The sequence below is a fragment of the Cyrtonyx montezumae genome, unplaced genomic scaffold (genome assembly GCF_038088225.1).
Source record: "Cyrtonyx montezumae isolate F1298 unplaced genomic scaffold, pur_monq_1.0 scaffold_26, whole genome shotgun sequence".
In the NCBI taxonomy this organism is placed as follows: domain Eukaryota; kingdom Metazoa; phylum Chordata; class Aves; order Galliformes; family Odontophoridae; genus Cyrtonyx; species Cyrtonyx montezumae.
In genome coordinates, this window is record NW_027072003.1 from 2,389,926 (window position 1) to 2,412,584 (window position 22,659).

The following is a 22,659-nucleotide window of genomic DNA, read 5'->3' on the forward strand; positions in this document are numbered from 1 at the left end:
CACCACCAATACAAAACTTCTAAAATAGTTTTAAATTCAGTAATAAACTTTAAAATCTGATTTTTTTTCTTTTCTTTTTTCCTTTTTTTTTTGTTGCAATTCCTACATGCATGTACTGTATACAAGTCTTAGTAAGAGCGCTTTAAAGAAGCTGTTGGCATATCCAGGAGGATATGGTCACAGGAGTATAAAAAAAAGCTGTACACATCAATACAGTGATGTTTCACTGTAATTCAAATTGTTCAACTCCCTCGTAAATGAATGACATGAAGAAAAATATTAAGGAAGAATGAAACAGAACCGAAAAGCCCTGAAGGCATCCAGCTCTGTCACTGGGCCAGCATCTGACACGCTGCAGAAAGCAAATCCTAGAGCAATGTGGCACAATTCATCCTCAACTGAAGACTACAGCATCCTCATAAAGGTGTTGAGCTCTGTTACACAGCGTGACCTCGACTACGGTGTGAGAAACCTATAAAGAATTCTTCCACGAATGCAATAGTAATTCAGTTGTGTAATGGAAACAAACCATTTTCAGGAAAATAAAAGAGATTCCAGGGTTCTTGTTGAGTTCTTGTTCATTCCTGAATATGCGATGTCGCCAGTGCAAGGCAGCTGCCCCCACCAGCACTTAAAACAAAGCAGAGATGTAAACCTTGGTAAGAAACACATGGAGATGTAATGGCTTTTGCAAAACCAGCAAGTTGTTAGAAACAAAATGAAAGAGGGAATAAAAGTTAAAACACTCAAATGGATGTTAGGCCTGCCCTGGAAACTTGAAGAGATAAATGTGCATCACATTTTTAGTGGCAATATGGATCTGTGCAAGCTGCTGAAAAATCATCTGCTGATCTTCTTGTTTAAATTATACAAGTTAAAAAATCATCAGGATCTGTCTTCCGAGACGCTGATTTTCCCTCCTCTTTCCACTAGCACAACAGAACAATTTTAAATAAACGTGACCATGAACTTCTAAAAGCATCTGTAAAAAGTAAGTAAAATTTTAAAAACTGAATTAGTGAGCCTTGTATTGGCAACAAAGCATGCTGCTCGGTTAGCCACTGGACTCACTAGAGACAGTTTTGAACAACATACAACCCAAAAAAGGAGAAACAGAAACCCAAGTAGAGATTCACCTGAAATCTTTCTCCAATTGCTCCAGCCTGTTGCAGGACAGGAACTGCTTTACCAGAAACTACAAATATGAGTACTGGTTGATCTTTGTAGGGCTCAGTGGGTATCCAGTGTAAATAGCAGATCCTCTGGAAGCACCAATATAGGACTGGGGAGCAAATTGGTGTTGGTATTGGGCAGGTGGAACATTAGCAGAAGTCAGCAGACTCGGACCAACACTCACAGGGACCTGGTGGACAAGTGTGCTGGGGTGGGCAGCATACTGGGTGTGCCGTGAGGAGCCCTGAGGGGAGAAGAGATGGGCAATGGAGGTGGTGGAGCCCAGCGTTGCAGCAGTAGTTGGAGCATAAGTGTACATATGTGGCTGGCTGGACAGGTGTGCATTTGCAGTCGCTGCTGCCAGGTGGGGATGCACTGGGCTGCTGTGTTGAAACGTGTAGGGAGCCTGAGAAATAGTTGATGTGAGGGGTGCCACATAAGCTTGCTGCCTGCGTGGGACTGCATTTCCGCTTCTCTCCTGTGAGGCCAGCACTGTCGTTTGCTGGTTCTACAGGAAGAAGAAGGAAATAAAGTTAACAAGTAATCCCTGGGAGCAGTGAGAGCCTCCCCACCAACACCCACACCCCAGCCACGGGACAGACAACGGTCAGGAAACATCACACTGTGCTTACCTGGCTGAGATTGAGAGGCTGCACACCGTTTGTTACCACGCGATGTGCTCGGTACCCAGTAGGTGTGCTACAGCATCCCGATGACTGCCCGCTCACGGAGGCCACAGGCTTGGTCTTACTGGTGCTGCTCAGGATGCCTGAAAGATTTCATCAGTTTAATCCCCTCTTCCTTCTCACACTGCACATATGCACTATGCTAACCAGCTTAGGTAGCCGAAAAGCATAGTGCCTACTTCTGTAGCAGAGCTACTTCTTCAATTACAACTTAAAATTTGATTGTAGAAGAATTTCTGAAGATCTTTCTAAATGAATGCAGTCATTACCTTTCATACACGAAAGGTAAATGTATCAATGAAATTAAAACCAGACTGAGGTTTGCATTCTCAGAACATCACACCTAATGCAGACAGTTAAAAACTGCGAGGACAAAGCTGTCAGGAATGAGACAGCATCTGAGCCCAGCATCTAAGCCCTGGCAAAAACCAGTGAGCACAGAGAGCAATGAGAGCATATCTACCTGAAGCCTGGGTAGCTACAATGCAGTCATTGAGCTGTGTTTTCAATGGTGGCACAATGATAGTCCGAGAGTTGGAGCTGTCAGCTGCTCCTCTGCTTGGCAGCTCCAGGGCACCACCTGTACTCCTGAGAGACGAAAGTGGGTCTGTGGCATAGGGGCTGCTCAGGGAGGAGTCGGAATCAGGGGAGTCATTAACAGTAACGTAGCTGATGACATTGGATCTCTGCTTCATACCCAAACTGCAGGGAAAAAAGACAAACAGGAAACATTCCAGCTTTTCCCACAAAACATCTCCCCTTCAGATCTCACACCCCCCTTTGACTTACACGATTCTGGTTAATTAGAGACAAGCAATGCAGTGAACATGATACAGTATTTCCAGTCTAACGCTGTGATTCTTAGCCGAGCCGGGGCTTTGCACGTAGCTGACTCAGCTCTCCCTGATGCTTGGGCTCAGCTCAGAACTAATTGCCTAAATGAACTTCCTACCTGGCAGGTTTGTATTTGCTGTCCTCTTCCTCATCAGTGTCACTGCGAATGGTGATGACGCTGACGGGTGGGCTTGGAGTGTCTGGGATCACAATGGGCTGGTGCTGCTCCTGCACTGGGATGAGCACATTGGAGGAGGAGGATGTGGAGCGCAGAGGACTGCTCCCAATGAGAGAGTAAACTTGAGTGGGCACAGTTTCTAGAGTGGAGCTGGACCTGAAGGAAAAACAAAGCAGTATTCAGCTGTGTGTCGGCAGGCCGGGACAAATCTACACCAGCATTAAGAACAGTCAGCTTGAAGCAGGATGGAGCACAGTACACAATGAAATACAACAAGAGAAACTCAGTGCACACACTCATATAGAAAAGCAGTGTGGAATTTGTCCCAGAAAGGACAAATGTACTCAAGAGTACTCTGATCAGGACTGACTCTCCTGTGCCACCCCTTGTCAGTCAGCTGCCAGTTCTGTCAGCTGTTTGCTATGGCACTATCATACCCTGAATGCATAAAGTCCTACTCTGACCACTGCAATAAAGGACCTGGTCAACCACAGTCCCTCCACTCTCACTGAAACTCAGACCACTTTATCCAAAATGTATTTAAAAGCAACTGTAGGACACTAAGAGTTACACAGACAGTAATTCTGTGATGGTAAGAACAGTTTTTCACATCACAAAAGCAACCTGCACAGCACACCCACAGTCTCTATAGGGCTGGAAAACAAAGCCTTACTTGGCTGCACTTGCTGCTGGCTGCTTGTTCTTCTTTGCTGGAACATTGCTGCTTTGCTGCTGCCTAACAACATGAGCAACTCCAACATTCAGAGGCTGGGCCGTAGCTAACGTCACGTGGTTGGTCAGTAACGATGGCTGCTGCATGAGGGTGCTGTACTGATTTCCATGGGAATGTGCATTCCTGGGGCCGAAAAAGAAACAAGACCCAAATCCTCATTACAACACTGCAGCCACTGTAGCTCAGGCACAGCTGCACTGAGCCCTTGCGTGATTCTGAAGGGGAGGGAGAAGTTCTGTGCAGTGCAGCACCAGGAACTGGACCCCACGTAGTCCCTACCTCCAGTCAGCTAATTGCTGGCTGCTGCTGATCGTCTCTGGAATCACTGCTGCTGACTGGACAGAATTGTGCAAGGCAACCCCTGGGAGCTGCTGCCAGGTGGAAGGAAGCAGTATCTGCTGGGTTCCCCCAGGCCAGGCCTGCTGCAAAACAACAATCAGATACACAGCTTCACTAGATTTCAGTTCCTACAGAGACGAGAGTTGTTCCAAGCAATAAATGCACTTACACAGATTGTTAACTTGCAGAGATAAGGGCACATCACTGCACTTTCTCAAAAGGTCTCAGTACAAAAAAAAAAAGAAAAAAAAGAGAAACAAGCTTCTCCTGACACAGTGCTAACCTTTTGTAGCCCAGGTGCCACTGGAGAGAAGTGCAGAATGTACTGCAGAATGCAGCCAGGTACTGTCCTGCTGGAAGTATCATGAGTATTCAGGACTACTTTGCATTAGGTTTCTGCACACTGCTCTGCTCAAAGACTCCAAACTCCAAAGGCAGTTTGGTTCTTTCTGTTTGTCTGGGTGACAGGGCTCATACTATGATAGCTATCTCATAGCTGAGACAGTGTTCTTGTCATGGCAAATTTACCTCTCCTCAACTGAAGGAGTAAACAAAAAATACGGTGAGAGAAACATTCAGTGATTTGGGAGGCATGGGAAGCTATTTTCTATTCATTGGTCCCAGCAATGTTTCTGTTCAAATTGACAAAACGTAGAATTTTCTGGAAAAAAGCCACCAATGTCCTAAATTCTGCAGTACAACATCCCTAAGGTTTTGAAAATGCTTCTTCATTGCACACTGAACTGCAGAAGTGCTGCTTGCTTTAAACAAAGTATTTCTGCAAGTAACAGACCTGTGTTTCACAAATACCGGTTCCGAACAAGAAGCCTTCAAAGCAGAGAGCTGCTAAAACCTCTGCCAACACAAGCAGAATAATAGTAACAACAATATAAAAATAAAATAATCATAAAGAGAAATATGTTAAAAGTCACACCATGCGTCTTTCCAAAAGCCAACACCTGCACAAGACAAAGCAGAGAGTTTAATACAGCAAGATATATAATTCCCAATGAGAGGCAGAAACCGGGCCTTCCAAGCGACGAACTGTTTTGACAGAGGAAGGACAAAAATATGCAAAGCTTAGCAAATGGCTAATGCAAACTCAGGGGAAGCAGCAGGGAGAAGTGTTGGAAGCACTAAAGGTGAGCAAATTCACGCCAAAGGCTCCCAGAATCCAAAGAGGAATGGTTGGTTCTCCGGGGAAGCTCAGAGTGCAGGCTCGCAGCTCGGGGCCGGCCGGCTCTGACTCCCACTGCTGTACACACACAGGAGAACAGATCTAATTTGCCTGTTGTTGAATCAAATGTCCACTTTGGAAAACATCGCTAATGTCTCACTTGTGTCCCAAGCTCTGCTACAGACACCCCTTGCTGTTTTCAGAGCCTGGAGCGCAGCCTTTCGGCAATCAAAACGCAACAGGAGGAAAGGAGATGCATCCCTGGAGCTGTCAGCTCAGAGCTGGGACCCAGGAGAGCCCCTTCTCCTGCCTTCCCCCTCCTCCGACACAGGGAGCACTTCGCTCGCTTCGGAACTCAAACGAGCAGGGTTTCATTGCAGCACACGTATGGCTTGAGCAAATTCCACTTCGGGAGAGGTCTCCGTCTTGGAAGAAAATGACACTCAGACTACCACTCTAATGCCACAAGAAACAACATGGTTCACAGGAGAAATGGAATGTGCTTTGAAGGACACGTGAGGATACCAGCACTTCAGTGCACCGCAATGTTTTCGTAAGCTTCACTGATCTGATTCTGGAGTTTGACAATGACTTCTCTGTGGCACTTGCAAAGTTGCTGTGGTGCAAACAAAGAGGACAATTTTGAAAAGCATTCCCTGAAGGTGTGTTTACTTCCCCCAACTTTTTTTTTTTGCAGTTGTTCCAAATAGCCTAAGTGCTACCTAGTGGCATTTTTGATACAGCTCACCTTTAATTTCAACCAAGCAATACATATGAACTGAAAGTATCTGCGAAGAACAGTATCTTTGGATGAAGCAAGCTACCTGTGGTTGGCTATAAATAACGAAAGGCCAGAATGCTGTTGTCAGTGTCAAACAGAGATTAAGAGAAATCGACTCCTAAAGCAGTATGCTGCAGAATTGGCTATCGTTAGAGGTTTTAGCCTGTGCTTAACGACCTGACACATTTCTACACACAAAGCAGCTTTACAGGTGTTGAGACAAAGCAGGCAGCTAACTTGCCAGGTAGTTCAAGTTCTGGCCATCCAGGTACCTGTAGCAGAATCGAGCTAAAGACTGATTCCTTTGTATTGAGCAATCAAAAGGCAAAGATAGGATAGTAAGCGAAGAACAAGAACAATTGTAGCTCTTCTACAGCCTAGCTTAGAAGAGCTTTGTAATACTAGGCCAGTAAAGAGTAATAGTCAATGGATCTGGATTCTTTACAGAGCCACACTAAACATCAGAGTCAGACAGTGCTTCAGCAATGTTGGGGAGGAAAACAACAAAACATTAAGATGTAGCGAGAACACAGCCACAAGATGGCACATGCTTCCATGCCCTCTGCAAGTCTAAGTTAAAACAAAAACTCAGTTAGTGAACACAATCAAGGGAGGCAATTACCAGTACTGCAGCCGTCTGTTCTACTAGCGCTGGCCGGCCGGCTGCGCAGTTCAGGGTAAAGGGGACCGCATACTGCGGCGTGATGGTGGCTACTTGAGGATGAAGAGTTGCTACCATTAGTGGTGTACAGCTTCCCTGAAATGTAGATCAGGCAGTGAGTGAAACAAACGTACCGAGGCAGGTAAGTGGGTTCAGCAATAGGGCTAGACAAGGTTTCACCTCACTGGCATTTTATGGTGCTTGAGTAAGTTCCAGAATTGCAATGGGTGCAGTGAAACCAACGCTCTGACCCCCTGGGCATGATCAAAGCAATTACATGTCCCTGAGGGGAGCACGAGGAGCAGGGAACTGGGGACAGCCTCCCTCCGATGACACAGTTGAGAAGTAAATACGAGATAGTGTTCAGCTACTAGTGTATTTCACCAGGACCCAGAGAGCTAGTTACACTGGTTTTGCATACTAAGCCATAACAAACTGCACCCCCAGCAGGATACAGCTTTGAATGTCATACCTCCGCATGCACATACAGCACTCTTGGAAAAAAACAAGGCATTTATTAAAAGGCACAAAAAGTCTTTTGTATTATTAAGGAACAAAGTAACTTGTGATGAAACTGTCAAGAAACTACCAACATTCATTCCTAAAATAACAACCTAATCAAATTAGATTCTCAGTTCACAATTTGCCTTCTCAAGAACACTAAGGTTTGGATTCAGGAGGGCTCTCTTCAAATATATTCAGCTTTCTGGATACTGTCATCTGCACAACTCTGCCAAATGAAACAGAGATCACAGAATGCCAAAGTTGCTTGGACTGAGCAATCCAAAATCACTTCTCTGCAAGTAGGTCAGCAGCACGACACACTTCCTGGACAGTAAAATTAATACAGTATGTGCTAACGTCAGCAGAAGCTTAAACTATACAAATCAAAGGGACTGTGCTCAATTTGGAAGGCTGTGACAATTTTTCAGTGAGTAATACTTGGAAATCACTGGGCCCTCACTGTATAGTTGAAATAATATTTTGGAAATAAAAAATCTTTTCATTTATGTCACATTACTAATGCTCGTAACATTGATTTCTAGAATGATCTGTGAATTCTGACATCTCATGCTTTTTAAACATGCTTTTTAATACAGAAATAAGGATGCCATTGCTACAGATCAATTCATGCTAACAATGCAACTAATGGAGAAGAATTCAGATGATTTCATTTCAAGGTGAAATATAACATGAACAATCTTCGCTGCTACCTCTGTTTTCTGGGATCTCAATTCTCACAGAACAGATTTCTTGTAAAATGTGCTGCCTTATTTTTGAAGTGTGGGTAAAAATGTACACCTTAGATAGCTATAAGGTTATAAAAAGACCGTCTTCTTTTTTTTAACAGCTGGACAACACTTATTTATTCCTGCTGTTAAACCAAACCCCTAAAACCAGGGAGGCACATGACATAAAACAGTTCAGTCTTTAAATATTCCGGAAAAACAAAACAAGAAAACACTGTCTTAGAAGTGGTCTGCACTTAAACCTTTCAGAGTGTGCTGAGAACCCCCAGCATTCAACCCAAAGCACCAGAAGGTAAGTCAGGTTCTCCTGGATAGTGATTGCAAGTGCAGTTAACTTAGGAATTCTTGTTATTTTATCATTTTTTACCTGTGTGAGAACTCCAGACTGGATCTGCAGTGGCTGTGCTGCAGGTGCTTGTGGTACAATTGGGACAGCACTCTCCATCCTTACAGGGAACCCGGAATGCTTTGTAGTTGCCTGAAGTCCAGCTGTGGAGGACAAGAATACATCACAGCTTAAATCACAGCGAAGATGTTTCACTTACGTCTTTATTTATTCTTCTCATGTCCCTAACAGGTCAAAGAATACAGGGTCAGATGAAGAAAAGCTGTTCTCTTCAACAAAATCTTACTAATAAAACACCAGCTGGAGTAAATACTTCCGCAGCCCCCTCTGCTAAAGGACAATGATGGACAATCATCTCTCAAAAGCTCCATTCAAAACTGCAGCCTCGTGTTCAGAAACCAGCAATCCACACACACATCTAGTTCTGTTACACCATCAGTCATCCACATTTCATAAATAATACTCCATACTAGCACAATCCAGGTATAAAAATGATGAAGAGCTTTCAGTATAAACAGAGCTATGCCTGTGCTAACTTAACTGCATTTTGTGACAGTTCATTTCTTGTTAGCAAACTACACAACTGCATCAGTGACTGAGCTGACTCGAGCGGATATTCACTCTTGGCATAAAAAAACATGGCAAGGCATTTTCTTATTTTCAGTTCAGTCTGACTCTGTTCAATGCTTTCTGAGGAATGCTGTTGTGTTGAGTTTGGAGGGAAAAACTGGTTGAGCAACCAGATGAAGGCTGCAATGGAGGCAGGCAAGGTACTGCCACCTGCTCAAGCTCACCTGGAAGGCAACCAAACTGTCTACCCATGTCTGACCTGATTCTGCTCTTTGTTCTGATGTGACATGCACACAGAGATCTTCTGCATTTTCTCAACGTGATGCCAATCACAACTTCTCTTTTTAATCTAACTGAAAGCACAGTACAACACAAAGGTGGTTGGGGTTTTTTTTCTGCTTACCTTGGAAGGCAGGGGGACAAACAATGAACGTTTGCTGGAATGGATCGGTCTGAGTGCAGATCTGGGTGGTTCCAGGTTGCAAGGAGACACTCTGTTGTGCCACACCTGCAACTGGTGCTGCAGATGATGGATATAGAGCAGACTGATAGTTCAGCAAGGAGACATCCGAGTTTGCCAGGGAAAGAGTAGCAGCAGCAGTAGAATTGGAAGCCAACACACTGGCCTAGAAAAAAAGAAGAACAGATTTATCAATTGTATTTGTTATAAAAGAGGAACTGTCAAGACTGCACTGTGTAGCAAGCACTGGGAAAAGGTTTCAGGTAAAAAGCCCAAGACAAAACAAGAAAAAACATGAACTGCACCAACATTACTTATGTTGCTGAACTGATAGGCCAATGTGATTAGGTGAAAAAGAGACTGCATTGGCCTAAGGTCTGGAAAATAAGACTTCAAGACAAGACTACAAATTCTGGAATGGGATTTAAATATACTGCTTTGCAGAAGAGTTAAGAGGGCTTAAAATGAGACTGCTCAACTTCTTCAATTAGTGCAAAACAATTAGCAGATGCTATACCTGGTTGTGTACTGTATTGAGCTGGTTGTTAAAGCTCATTGTCAGATTTGTGCTTGTATTAGGAGCAACGTGAGTTGTGAATGGGCTCTTGATCTGATTCACTGTATCATACATATTAACTCTTCGTTTGCAGATCTCCATATTCTGAAAGCAGGATTTCACACTGAAACAGAAGATGGAAGGAAGATATGAGATTAAGTACAATGTAACTCAACAGAGACATTACATTTCTGAAGTTTTGTATTGCCTTCAGGTTTAGGTACTTTTTTTTTCCTTTTTTTTTTGTTGTTGCTTTTGGGGAAGGAGGAGGCTGTGGGGAGGTATTTAAAAAAACAACAAAATAGGTAATAAAACACAAAAAGGAAGCTTATGAACATGCCTTTCCTTCCACATGCTTTTGCTGTTTTCAGATCAGTCAGAAAACAGAACTGACACACAGTAGAAATGTGCTGTTCTGTGTTTTCACTCAGTCCTCCTGAAACAAAACAAGAAATCCAAGGAAGCTTACTGATTGCTGTGTGGGAAATCCAGCAGATGGGTCATTGTAACAAATGGATGGTTCAAAGTCTTCAGCGGAGTAATTCTCTTATCTGCATCAATAGTCAACATTTTCTTCAACAAATCAATATACTCCCTTCGGTCAGCCTTCTCTGCCAACATGTCAGTCCCTTCTAAGTCTGTAGACATATTCACCTTGAAGACAAAATTGGGGTAGTATGTGCAAACACCGCTTTCATTACTGCATAACAATTCAGTAGCTTCGTATCAAACACAAACGTTTATGAATGATTTCAGTCTCTTAGCCACCTTAATTTCAGGTACTGCAGCACTAGCATTTAACTCTTCCGTTGCCCACACTAAAGGATGTTGAACTTACACAGGAACTCTCATCTCAACACAAAATTGGTCTGCTCAACAGACAGCAACCAGGCTGCATTCCCCACTGCCTGGCAATACACTCTCTTCTGCAGGGCTCTAAGAGGCTATAGCAAAACTGAATGGTGAGGTTCTACATTCTCTGCACAGATGTACAGTGATGATAATAGCTACAAAATCAATAGGAAATGGAGACCAACATAAGATTCAAGGCCTGATATTATTAAAAACACTCAGACATTCCCTCTTATAAATTTTGAAAAGAGAATGGAACAATCTGTAGTCTCAGCCAACATGCTCTCTGAGATTTCCAAGGCTCTCTAAGAGCCCTAATCCTACAAACACATCTGCAGGTGCTTAGCTTTCCTGCTACTTGACTGCAGCTAGGCTGCTCCTAGAGACGCAGGCTAAGCACGCTTGTTGCATCCACCAGATCAAAGCCTAAGCAAGAACAGGAAATCTCTAACTGCTTCATAATTAACATTTTCACAGTCCTTAATACAGTGATTTCTGATGCTAATTAGCACCATGGCAAACCTATAACAGTGATCTCAATAATAAGCAGAAGAAGAATGCCCCGGATCCTCATTTTAAAGACACCAATGATCTATGTATTTAAAATGAGTTGTCTGTGTGCTGGAGTATTTCTACATACCTGCGCCATATCATCCAAACAATTGAATATATATTTCCGTGCTTCTTTTGATTTTATCCCTGTCTCCAACTCGTGTTCTTCTGGGGTCTATAAAATAAGGAATTTGTTAATATAAATGGAGATCTAAGAAACTGATATTGAAAAAGAAAAAGCAACGTTAGAAGAGTTGAGCCAGGTCATCTTTTGCCTGCTTCAATATAAATCATATGCTAGCATGCCAAACACAAACAGTCACGGGTTCTCACCCCTCTGAAACAGGAAATACAACTCATTACTCACAGCCAAAGCTGAATTAACAACTGGATCGGTTCCCTTCAAGGCTTTCTTAGGTAGTACTAATGTGAAAAGAACAGAAGAGCTCTGATTTCAGAAAAGACTATTTTTTAATCTCTCTTTTACAAAGAAAGACAAAATTCCCTCCTTTTGCAGCTCAGCTTAAATCAAATACACGTGATTCCTTCCTGGCCTCTACCAGTACACACACCAATTTCTCTTCAACTGAAAATCAACATCATGAAATGCTTCCCACTTTACTCTGTATTGTCAGGAGATGACAACAAGATGACGCGCTTCACCAATTCTGAGCAGACCATAATAAGCAACCATTATCTCAGTTACTTCAACACCCACTCTTTGCTGGTGCTATCATTCACAGCTGTTAGATGAGCACTAGGAGGTCTGCACTGTTTCTGGAGTGTGATACACAAGTCAGCAATATCTGAACGGCAATTCAAATCCAATCTTAACAAACCAGGTGTCAAATTATAGCAAGCCCTCAGTGAACAGAACAGAACTGGATATTAAGAAGACAGACAAACCTTTAGCCTCCACAGTGGGTATCCCAAATTTGGATCTCTGTTAAAAAACCTGCTTGTTTTCGTTCCTGCACTGAGAAGATACTCCGCTGGAAGGCCTTGAGTTTGTGAAATGTAACGAATCTAGGAAAGAAAATAATAAGAATCAGGACTCCCAGTATAATTAGCTGATGGTTAATGTAGCCATTGTCAGCCAGCTATATTTGCAGTTATTAGGAAGCAACCTGTGAACAAAGAATGCTCAAATAACTGACATTAAAGAGAATACCGTAAGGATATTTAACTTGTTCCTTCACATTATCTGCTAAAACTTTAGGTTCTGTATAAACGTTGGTTTATGAAAATCTTCTTTGCCCAATACATATGAGCAGACTATGAACTCTTTGAGATCTGGATAAAGTAACACCAATAGTCATTGCTGGCAGCAACATCCAAGCAGCATTACTATTATTGGCCACCTGCACCCTGAACACACAATAATGTCATGACAAAGCTCTCACTAACGAAGAAAACAAGCCTAAACCTCTAATGCAGTCAGCTGTATCCTCAAAAGCATTTAATGCATTTAACTTGTAACAAAATCATAAGAAATCTGGAAGGTGCCCCTGACCAGCTGCAATAGCATCAGTGCCACACAAGCAGAGAGCTACCAAGCATGAAGGTGTGCTCCAAAGGGATGAAAACAGCACATCATGATAAAACATGGTACTTTTTCTTCCAAATATTCCAAATGTTACTTGACTGCTAATATATTTGTTCTTCAGGAGTACAGTGAGAAATGTGACATCACCTTTGTCACAACTCTCCCCCAGAAGAAGCTTATTTAAAAGTTTCAGGGAAAGAATAATTCTAATTTCTAAAAGCAAGGGCTAGGAGCACAGTGTTAAGGTAACTAGGCTTTGTTCAGGTTTTCATATACAGCTTCTTTAGCATGTCTCCTGTCTTCTTTGCAAAACTCCTCCTCTTCCACTGTGTCAGAGCAGCTGAACAATGCAGGGTGATACAGTGATGGCTGTAGTCCGTGCACCAGAGAGAATGACTGATTCACCTTCCATGTATGCCAGTGTGGATCTGAAGTATCTGCAGGCGACTATCTTTGGTATTACACAGTAGCTCAGCTAAGTGATCTGCTGGCTTATGAGATTTATCTCTTCCTTATAAGCAAAGAATGTTTAAACAATCATTGTAAAACCCATCCCAAGCCATGAACTCATTCCTAAGAGGTCCCTGCAGAAGCTCTGTCTGAGTTTTCATTTGCTGCTGCAAAACCTCAGAAAACGTGTAAGCAAACCATCTCTAGTTTTCACGGGCAATTCAGATACCAAAACCAACCACACGAAGTCACATCTCACACCACCTCACAAAGGACTACAAAATCCTGCTACTAAGCAATGGAAAACGCAGCTCCTCCCCACCCACCTACATGGCTAGATAAGGTTCTCAGAATTACACAAAACTTACTGTGCAAGGAAACCACCACGGTGTGTCTCAGTTATTTTCTAACTCATCCTGCTCATTAAGGTACCACTGTGCTTCCTTTGGAAATTTACAGTGCTACCTTCCTAACACATACCAAAAACTTACTAAGTTTGAAAGCTTACTTTTCTGTGCTCTATCACTTGAGGAAAACTATACCAAGTGCTGTCACAGGACATCACCAACAAAAACCACAGTGGAAAAGTCAGTCTCAAAAAAAACCCTGTACAGATTTTTTGCTCTTTTATAGGCAGCTGACAAGCCCAGGTAATAATGCTAAGAATCCACAGAAAGAAATAATTAGTGCAAAATGCCTTTTCAGTCCCTTGAGCTCATATTTCAGAGACACTGTTGGCCCATGTTTTGCATTAGAAATAAAGGCTGCTGTAGGTACTAACAGGACAGGAATGGTATGCTTGCTTTGTCTCCACATGGAAAAACTACTCTCATGGTAAATTACAGAGCACACACCTCCGCTCTGCTCTGACAGGAATGTACTTCAACAGCTTTTGGGTTTGGAAGACCAGACAGGGGAACTGTCAAATGACTCTATATTGGATGAGTGCACTTGGTAAAATGCACAGAACTGTGCTCTCCTGTGCAATGACAGCAGACATAGAGCCAGAAAATTCTGATGAGAGACACCAGTGATTTATACTGGATAAAATTCAATGCAGGATATGTTGGGCTCAGAGGGTCCGGACACAGATCAGTGTTGTTTCATTTGAACATCCCCACACTCTCCATGCACAAACCTGATCATACTCAGAGGCTCCTGGATACAGAGGCCAGCCCAGAAACAGCTCAGCTATCACACAGCCCAGCGACCACATGTCAATAGCTTCGCAGAATGGTAAACCCAGGATGATCTCGGGAGCCCTGTTGAAAATAAGAGAGGGGGGAAAGGGTTAAAACTTTCAATTCAGAAAACATAGCTCTTTAATGATTTCTCTGGATAATGCTCCTTCATCTGAGCCCAAGTAAATCCACATGAAATTAAGAGATTCAACATTAAAGCCTCAGCTGCCAACAGATACCACCTTGTTCTCACTTAGCATGGCTGATTTTGCTTTATTGCCAGGTGCCCTCCAACTTTATGCTGCAAGTGTGAGACAAAGTGATTCCTTTAATAACATATGACTGAGGCATCCCCAGACAGCACACAGCCTAACAGAACTTGGTGGCAGAGGGTGCTCAGACCTTTCTCCCTGCCCAGGCACATGGCTGCTCGCATGTGGAGAAGCATCACATCTGCAGACCCAGAAAAAGAAGCTCTTCAGGGAGGCACTTGCTTTCTGTCAACTGGTTTTCATGCGAGGTTTGGAAAGTTTCGAGTTTAAAATGGATCAAAAAAACACAGCTGGATATTTTGACTTCTCTGCAAGGTTGTGCTACAGGTTTCTGTGCACGGAGCCACACCTAAAGCAAAACGTATCAGCCCGGCCTGCCCTGAGCAGCTGACGGAAAAAACTCACACTGCAGGAAGGACCGACTTGTGCAGCAGCTTGGAATTTCAGGGAGATTTCCTTCTGGGACCAACTCAGAACACAGAATTATGTTTTAGTACACAGTTCTGAAACAAACTGATGCTTTTCTGTTAGGCGAAATTCTTCTCATGTATTTACATACAGCACAAAACCCGTGTGCTGCAAGAACCTGCTCTAAGATGGTATGGGAACTTACTCTGGAAACTACAAACATTAAAACCTCACTCTTCTTCGTGCATAACTAACACAACAGCAAAGATAGAAAAGTCTTGAGCTACAGGCTAGTGGTTTTCTGGATGTGACTTGGGTAGTATGCCACTCCTTATACTGTACTATATTTTAGAGTCTGGTGTTAAAAAAAAAAAAACACAAAACCTTCTGAAACCAATTCTGATCTTTCTACAGAGTTCTGAAATGGTTTGCATAACATACAGGTGTCAACAGATCTAACGCCTTCCTCAGCTGTTCAACCCAAGCTACCTCCCAGCAGTCTGCACACAACAAGGAGTGACTCTCCAATTAATCACCCTTTGAGCTGTGGTGACACAGATATGGCTTTTGGTTAAGGTGACTGTACACAATTATCATGAGCCTGACTCCAGAATGAAGCAGTCGTGGCAGCTGCGCAGGCACAGCACCTCTGAAAAAGGCAGATGACTGCACTGGGTATGGGCTGCAGTGAGGTCATACCTAACCCTACTGCTTTAAAGCAAGGCAGCTCTTGGATTATGTGAAAATACGATTGTGTCAACATGATAAATATCTGATAATTCAATTCTGAATCCCAGATCAAGCTTTTACTGTAAAAGAACACGGTGAGACCAGATGCAGCTCTCTATAGACTAAGAGGTGCTAAGGGGGACTCCATGTCTGTAGTGCTTTCACCTCCACAAGCACAGTGAGTACAACGTTGTCATTCATATTGGGTTTCCAGAACACAGTGTGGCATTACCAGAAAACCTGTACTGATCCTCTGGATTCTCCTACTCATGCAGGAATTTCCAATTCAGACAGGACCTGAAGCATCACATAAGGAACACTTCACACATAAGTTCCCTTGGTCTGGAATGACCAAAGTAAAACACAAGTGGCTTGTGGATATGCAGAACATACTCAGCCTTCTCAAACACACAGAAAAAATCACACTGAGGCCAACAGAATTGGATGTTATTTGTTTGTCTTTAAACACATCCTGCGGTAGACACATATACTGAAACTTCAATATCAAAATGACTTAAGTTCAATTCTATGCATTTTATTCCCTGGGACTTAAATGAACTCCTCACAAGCCACTCAACTTCATTCCGATTCAAGGACAGAGCTGGCAAATGAGTCTCTATCATCTTCTTTCACACTGCTATAATTAGTGGCCTTATGAGATGTGAGTTGAAACAGGACAACAGGAGCAGGTCACTTTCACAGCTAGCCTGTCAAAGATTAAAGCTAGCTTTACTGTCTTAAGCTCTTTGAAATAAGAAATCAAACATTCTTTCTTTGCATATGTGCTTGTCAAGTCTGCTCTGACCTCCAAAGTTAGCAAATCTGCTTGGGCACTCTCGAAAGAGGATTCAAAGCAGCAGCAGAAAAATCTGAGGCTTGGTTTGAGCATTTCAGAACATGCCATGCTTACACATGGGCCTTCAGCCCTGCCCTTGTGAAGAGCAACAGTAATATGAAGATCATACAACTGCAGTTAGCAATGGGGTGAATAATACCATTGCTGCTCAGAGCTGCACCAGCAAGCAGAGAAAGTTCAAGTTGGTGGCACACGCTGCTGCTTCCTGGGCCAACGTGGCTGGGACAGGAACAGGAAACAGCCCCAAGGAGAAGGAAGGAGCACTCAGTCCTCCATTCTGGCAGCTCCCTCGGTGCAACCTCCTCATGGCCTAAATGAAGACACTAAACTTAAGGACTGACACAGAAACAAGTCACTGCACAGAAGTGTGACTGCCAGAGTTAGCATGCTGCGAGCCCGTGCCAAGTGTCAGAGCCAAAGACCTGCTCACAGCACTTCAAGTCTACCATGGCACGGCAGGAAAACTGCCCTTCCTGACCAGGAAACACTGTGGAGGCAGCAGGAATACCTGTGGGAAGAATCCCAACCCTTAAGAGCTGCCCTGACAAACCCAGTCCTGCACCCCAGCTGGTGCCATGGTGTTAAGAATGCAATGAAAATAGGCCTAAGGGCTCCAAAACAAGACAGCACCATGAACAACTGCTAGGTGAGAGCTAGAAGCACCAAACGCTTTGGCCAAATCTCTCTGTGAAGGCAATACAGCAGAGCATCCCCATCTCATGTTAAACAGCTTCAGCCCAATCTGAGGAGCACACGTTTAACTGCTGGTGGAAAGTTAAAGCAATAGCTCTTAAATGCACTAAGGTGGTGTTTTTCCCTCCAGACCTATTCAGAGCTCAAAGTCTCGTACAAACTAAGATGGATTACTGCTCAATAGCAATGAGCATAATTAATAAAGCAACATTTTTCCCCTCAGGGTACATATATGCATCAGAAAATTCATCTCAGGGCATCTGACTTGGCTGCTTCACGTTTCCCTACAGGAAGCTCAGCCCAGTGACAGGTGATAAAATCAAAGAACACAGAAGGCTTCAAGTTTATTTTTAATGGCTGACAGAGAACCAAAGGGAGAAGTGGTCTGTACCGTTTTATTAAGGACAGCACTGAAAACATTCAAACTTAGAGCTCACTGAACATGAATTTAATGCGAATCGTTTAAAGTAATTCAGTTCTCTGACAAAAAAAAAGCAGCTTCTGCACCATCCTCCTGAGTTCCTAGAACGTGGATTTTAGTAAGCAACACCATCAAGCTAATTACACACCACTCTAAATATCAGTTCAGAACAGTGTTCTTAACTGCAGTTGAGCAGACAGAATTAAGGTTCTCACCCTCCTGGCAGCGTTGGTCACTGCTCTCAGGGTGGAAGTGGCTCTGAGCTCAGCCCTGCACACGAAGACAAGCAGCCAGCTTCCTTCCCAGCAGTCCCTTCAAGGTACTTATCAGCCCTTGCTACTTTTGTCTCAGCCAATCTGGTTTTTCTGTGCATGATACTACAAACTGGAAAGCACTATAAGCCTTCCCAGGCTGCTCTGCCCACATCAGTTGCAAACCAGAGCAGACTTGATCAGTGGTCATCACAACAACAGAATTAATAATGCATTTTAGAAAGCAAGCATTTTAACAGAGTCACAGTGCATAAAAGACAATTGCAGTTACAAAAAAATAAAAATAAAAAGTGCTTCAGAATTGAAAAAATCAGTGCCAACAAGCTAAATGAAGATCATTAGGAATGTGTTAAGAAAAGGGTGTATAACCTGAAGGAAACAGCACAGAAAGATGGCACTCAGTGCAAGAAGCAGAGCACAAAGCAGAGGGAGCAAGAGGAACAAACAGAACAAGCCCACAACAAGAGAGGGCCTGAAAGTGAAGCTTGGGAAAGACATCAAACAGGGGCAAGGCAGGGTGGGGTGCCTCCAGCCCTGTCTGTCCCAGCTGGAAGGACCAGATACTGGCTGTGCTTTGTGTCAAGTGAGCTCACACTGAGAGCAACCCCTCACAGGCAGCACAGAGCTCTTCACATCCCTCTGATGTCAGAAGTGCATCTGCTAATTGATGTCTGTGGCCACTTACACTCTGTTACTGACAGAGCCAAGCTTGAGGAATAACTGAAAGGAAAAGTACAGCTTGCTTTACCTACTCAATTTCTGAGTTTGTCTGCCCATAAAATAAATCTTTTTTTCTTTTTAATTCTTAGCAGTAAGGCAGAAGACATTTCTACTTTTCACCAAGGGAAGCACAGATCCATCTCATCCCCATTTAAAATGAACGACAGGTCTCACAACATCACAAACCAGTGATAGAATTAACCAACTCGCTGCATTAATCTGGCGTAAGAGGAAGGCACAGGACTGCATACCACATCACATTCACAAAGCAGAAGTTCTACTTACTTACACACAAGTTTCACAAATCTCCAGGAAACAGGCAGAGGTGAACAGGCTGATGATTTCCTTCCCCTGGCCCCTAACTGTAACTAACAGCACAGGAGTTAAGCACTTGTAGAAGCAGTCCCTATCAGATCAGCTTTCCTGTGCCAGTGCAGTGTTCTGAAAGGAAGCATTGTGTCACTACTCACCGGTAATAGCGTGACTGCAGGTAAGTGGAGCACACCGCTTTAGATACGTGGCTGGCTGAACCAAAGTCTATCACCTTCACTCTGTAGGGCTGGCGTGCAGGATCCACCAACATAATGTTCTCTGGCTTCAAATCGGCATGTATCAGACCCAGGCTCTTTAACTTCATCAAGGCAGTAGCCACTTGCTGCAGGATTGGCCGGATGTACTTCAGAGGCAACGGGCTGAATTTGTTTTGTTTCAAGAAATCATATAAGTTCTGTTCTAGCATCTCAAATACAAGGCATGTATGATTCTTATGTTGAAAGCATTCGTAGGAGCGAACAAAGTTATATTCGTCTGCATTCTCACTGCTCAGGCGAGAGAGGATGCTCACCTCTATCTGGCCCTGCCTAGCGTAGGAAGGATGGTTCTTCAGGATTTTGATGGCTACAATCTCCTTCGTGCTACGCTTCCAGCACTTCGCCACCTGCCCAAATGTCCCACGGCCCAGGAACTCCAAGACCTCATAGCTGTTTGTCATAGAGCACAGGATCTCATGCTGGACTAGCTGATAATCCCCTTCCCCACTGGAACTGCTGCTCTTTGTGGTTACCGTGGTGGTCGTGGCCGCAGCACCCACCGCAGGTCTGTTTTGCAGCATGAGAGGTGGATGTTCCTCAATTATCTGCACACTACCGTTGCTGTCAACCTCTTCACTTTTCCTTTTTAATCCACATTTTTGGTACGGTTCCAGTAAAGAAAGGTTGGTCCTATGTGTCAGGGTTTGGCTGTTCTGGAAGGACGCTGTTGCACTGCTGCCTGTGCTGTCAGCTGCTGTAACCACAATGTGCTCAACCGAAGGAGCAGGGAGAAGGAGGTTCTGATCGTACGCAGGGACGCTGAAGCTGGCTACCTGATGAGATGAGCTTGCTTGCCCTTGAGCTGCTGGGAGGTTTTTGCTGTGGGTGTAATACTTGTCACTACTGCTCTGTCCTGAAACATCCCAGACAGAGGGCTCCACTTTCAGTTTCTTGGCACTGCAGAAGGCACTCGAGGATACTGACGGAGGGGAAAACACCTGCAGCTGTGAGGCCATACCTGAGGAAAGACAGGAGAACCCACGAGGACCGCTCAAGCAACAGGGTGCCATCAGAGCAAGAAACGCAGCGCCAAGTATCTCCCTAAGCGCCCCCTAACACCGGGAAAGCCGTCTGTGCAACGGCCGATCGTCACGGCACCCTCACAGCACGGCTCCGCCGCAGCGTCGCATTACCTCCTCCATGTCCGCAGCACAACCAGCACCGACCACCGCTCCGAAATCCCCAAAGGTCATAAAAAGCGCACATAACGGGAAAACAGAGCCGGGCCGGACTCCGGCAAGAAACACACGTCCGCTCGGTCTTCTCCCCTGACGGCCGGAGTGCCGTTTTCCCCCCTAACGGCCGCAGCGCCGCGCGACAGAGCACGTAGAGACCGTTGCCAGGAGTCGCGCAACAGAGCACGCAGAGACCGTTGCCAGGAGTCGCGCTCCGGCCCGCCCGCCCGCCCGCCCGCTCGGGGCGCGGCCGCACGCACGCAGGCCTCGCCGAACAGCAGGCCCCGCCACAGGCGCGGGCCCTGCCCGCCCCGCTTACCGCCGGTGGGGGGTTCTCAGCCGCGGGCCGAAGCTGCCTGGGGGACACGCGGGGGTGCGGAGCCCCGCAGCGGGCGCATCATAGCCCCGCCGCGGCCGCCGGCCCGGCCCGCTCGGCCCGCGCACGCCGGGGGGAGCCCCCAGGCCGCTCTGCCGCCGCCGCCGCCAGGCTCCGCCGCGCCCTCACGGCACGGCCGGGCTCCCCCAGCTCCGCGCCGCCGCCGCCGCACCCCGGGCCCGAGCGCCGCCACCGCCGCCGCGCTCCCGCCGCTCCGGGCCCCTCGGCCGCTGGCGCCAGACTGAGGCAGCCGAGCCCCGAGCCGGCCAGGCGGGCCGAGCGCCGAGCCCGACCACGTGACCGTGAGCGCCACGGCGGCGGCGCGCAGCAGGCGGAAGGGGGCGGGCGGTGCGGGGCGGGGGATGATCCCGCTCCGCTGTGGGGAGCGGCGCTGGCGGCTGCTCCGGGCTCCGCCGCCTTATCGCAGCCGCCCCGAGCCGAAGTCATACCGCAGCAGAGGCTCTCGGGTTTCTCTCCGAAGTTTATTTTAAAGTAAAGCTTACAAATATCGCACCGGAATCGCAACAGCGTTTACTCTTGTAGCAGTATTTACCCGAGCACCAACTTGTGAAGAAGCAAGGCTGGAGCGTGAGAGATGGAGACCGGGGTAACGAGGAACAAAAAGCGACGCAGTGCTCCTCAGCGGGCACAGAGAAAGATGGCAGGACTGTCACACGACAGCAAAGGCCACCGCCTGTCCCCAAGCCTGGCTTCCTGAGGCAGAGCCCAGTCCTGAAGCGGAGCATCCCTGGGCAGGGCGTGGAGATCCGTGCCTGAAGCAGTTATGCTGCAATGGTGGTAAGCACACGCGTCCCCGAGGTCAGAGCCCTGAGTTCATCTTTTATAAGTACCAAATAGCATTCACTACACATAGAAAACGTACAGACTGTAACTGCACTGATACTTCAGAGAGCCTGAGATGTCTGGAAGTACCTAAGCCTGGTGCCTGGGAAGGAAAGCACTCCTGGGAGCTCTGCAGTGTACGGATGTGCAGCCCTCACCTCACGGGACAACAGCCCCATCAGCTGCAGCCTGCACCCACCAACAGAGCTATGCCTGGTGCAGGTGGGACGAGTCGTGCTGCTGCATGCATCGACACGCTGGCTTCTATCAGCAATGGGGTGGTGAGCAGCACTGGTGAGGCCCCACCTCGAGTAGTGTTCAGTTTGGGGCACCTCCATGCAGAAAGGACACGGAGGTGCTGGAGCAGGTCCAGAGGAGGGCAGCAAGGATGGGAAGGGCTTGGAGAGTGTGCCCTACGAGGAGAGACTGAAGAGCTGGGGCTGTTTGGTCTGGGGAAGAGGAGGTGAGGGGAGACCTCACTGCTCTCTTCCAGTATCTGAAAGATTGTTAGGCAGTATGCTTAGGTCGTGGTTGGATTCGATGATCTTTAAGGTCTTTTCCAACCTGAGTGATTCTATGACCTATGAATGCACACAGCCTTCATGCTGGTGCTTACTATTACACAGGTGTACTCCTAACTGAGCCCCAGGACCACTGCCACGGAGGAGGAAAGTTTGGTGAAGTGTCATTTCTGCTTTGAAGAAACTGAAGCATTAACTTTCTCCACGAGGCAGCCCTGGGCAGCTCTGACTGCAGGCGTGATTTGGGTCAGTATGCAACATCACAACAGACAAGCAAGACTGCAAGCAGCAGAAAAACCTGAAAGCCTGGAGGAGAATCTTGCTGTACAAATGATGCGTGTGTGAGCATGTGCTCAGCCTGGAAAACAAGCACAGGACCAGCACTGCACAGTGCTGAGTGTGTCAAGAGCACGCATGCAAAATGAGTGTGCTCCTTATCTCCCCAGGCACCTGCTCAC

The 22,659-nt window shown here is 45.7% G+C and overlaps 1 protein-coding gene across 3 annotated transcripts; it reads right to left on the reverse strand.

The window, feature by feature from the left end:
- Positions 1-1,126: 1,126 nt before the first annotated feature.
- HIPK1 (homeodomain interacting protein kinase 1) lies at positions 1,127-21,042 on the reverse strand. Of its 3 annotated transcripts, none has more exons than XM_065740348.1 (16): positions 20,781-21,042; positions 19,167-20,244; positions 14,283-14,406; positions 12,055-12,174; positions 11,237-11,323; positions 10,214-10,398; positions 9,706-9,868; positions 9,132-9,354; positions 8,180-8,301; positions 6,524-6,658; positions 3,884-4,023; positions 3,545-3,727; positions 2,812-3,027; positions 2,323-2,561; positions 1,806-1,942; positions 1,127-1,681 (listed from the first exon to the last, which is right to left on the reverse strand). In XM_065740348.1, exons 2-16 carry the CDS (start codon positions 20,240-20,242, stop codon positions 1,196-1,198), a joined length of 3,636 nt encoding a protein of 1,211 aa, XP_065596420.1. In that variant the 5' UTR covers positions 20,243-20,244; positions 20,781-21,042; the 3' UTR covers positions 1,127-1,195. The 3 variants fall into 3 exon arrangements, with proteins under 3 accessions (XP_065596420.1, XP_065596419.1, XP_065596421.1); XM_065740347.1 differs by having other exon boundaries at positions 3,884-4,026; XM_065740349.1 differs by lacking the exon at positions 6,524-6,658 and having other exon boundaries at positions 3,884-4,026.
- Between the last annotated feature and the right edge of the window lie 1,617 nt (positions 21,043-22,659).

Excerpts from the sequence above, each read along its gene's own strand:
- HIPK1 (XM_065740347.1), bottom strand. The coding sequence starts at position 20,242 with ATGGCCTCACAGCTGCAGGTGTTTTCCCCTCCGTCAGTATCCTCGAGT. Across the intron at positions 4,027-6,523 it reads AACAGACGGCTGCAGTACTG|CAGGCCTGGCCTGGGGGAAC; the intron begins GTAATTGCCTCC and ends GTTGTTTTGCAG. Across the intron at positions 2,562-2,811 it reads AGCAAATACAAACCTGCCAG|TTTGGGTATGAAGCAGAGAT; the intron begins GTAGGAAGTTCA and ends TTTTCCCTGCAG.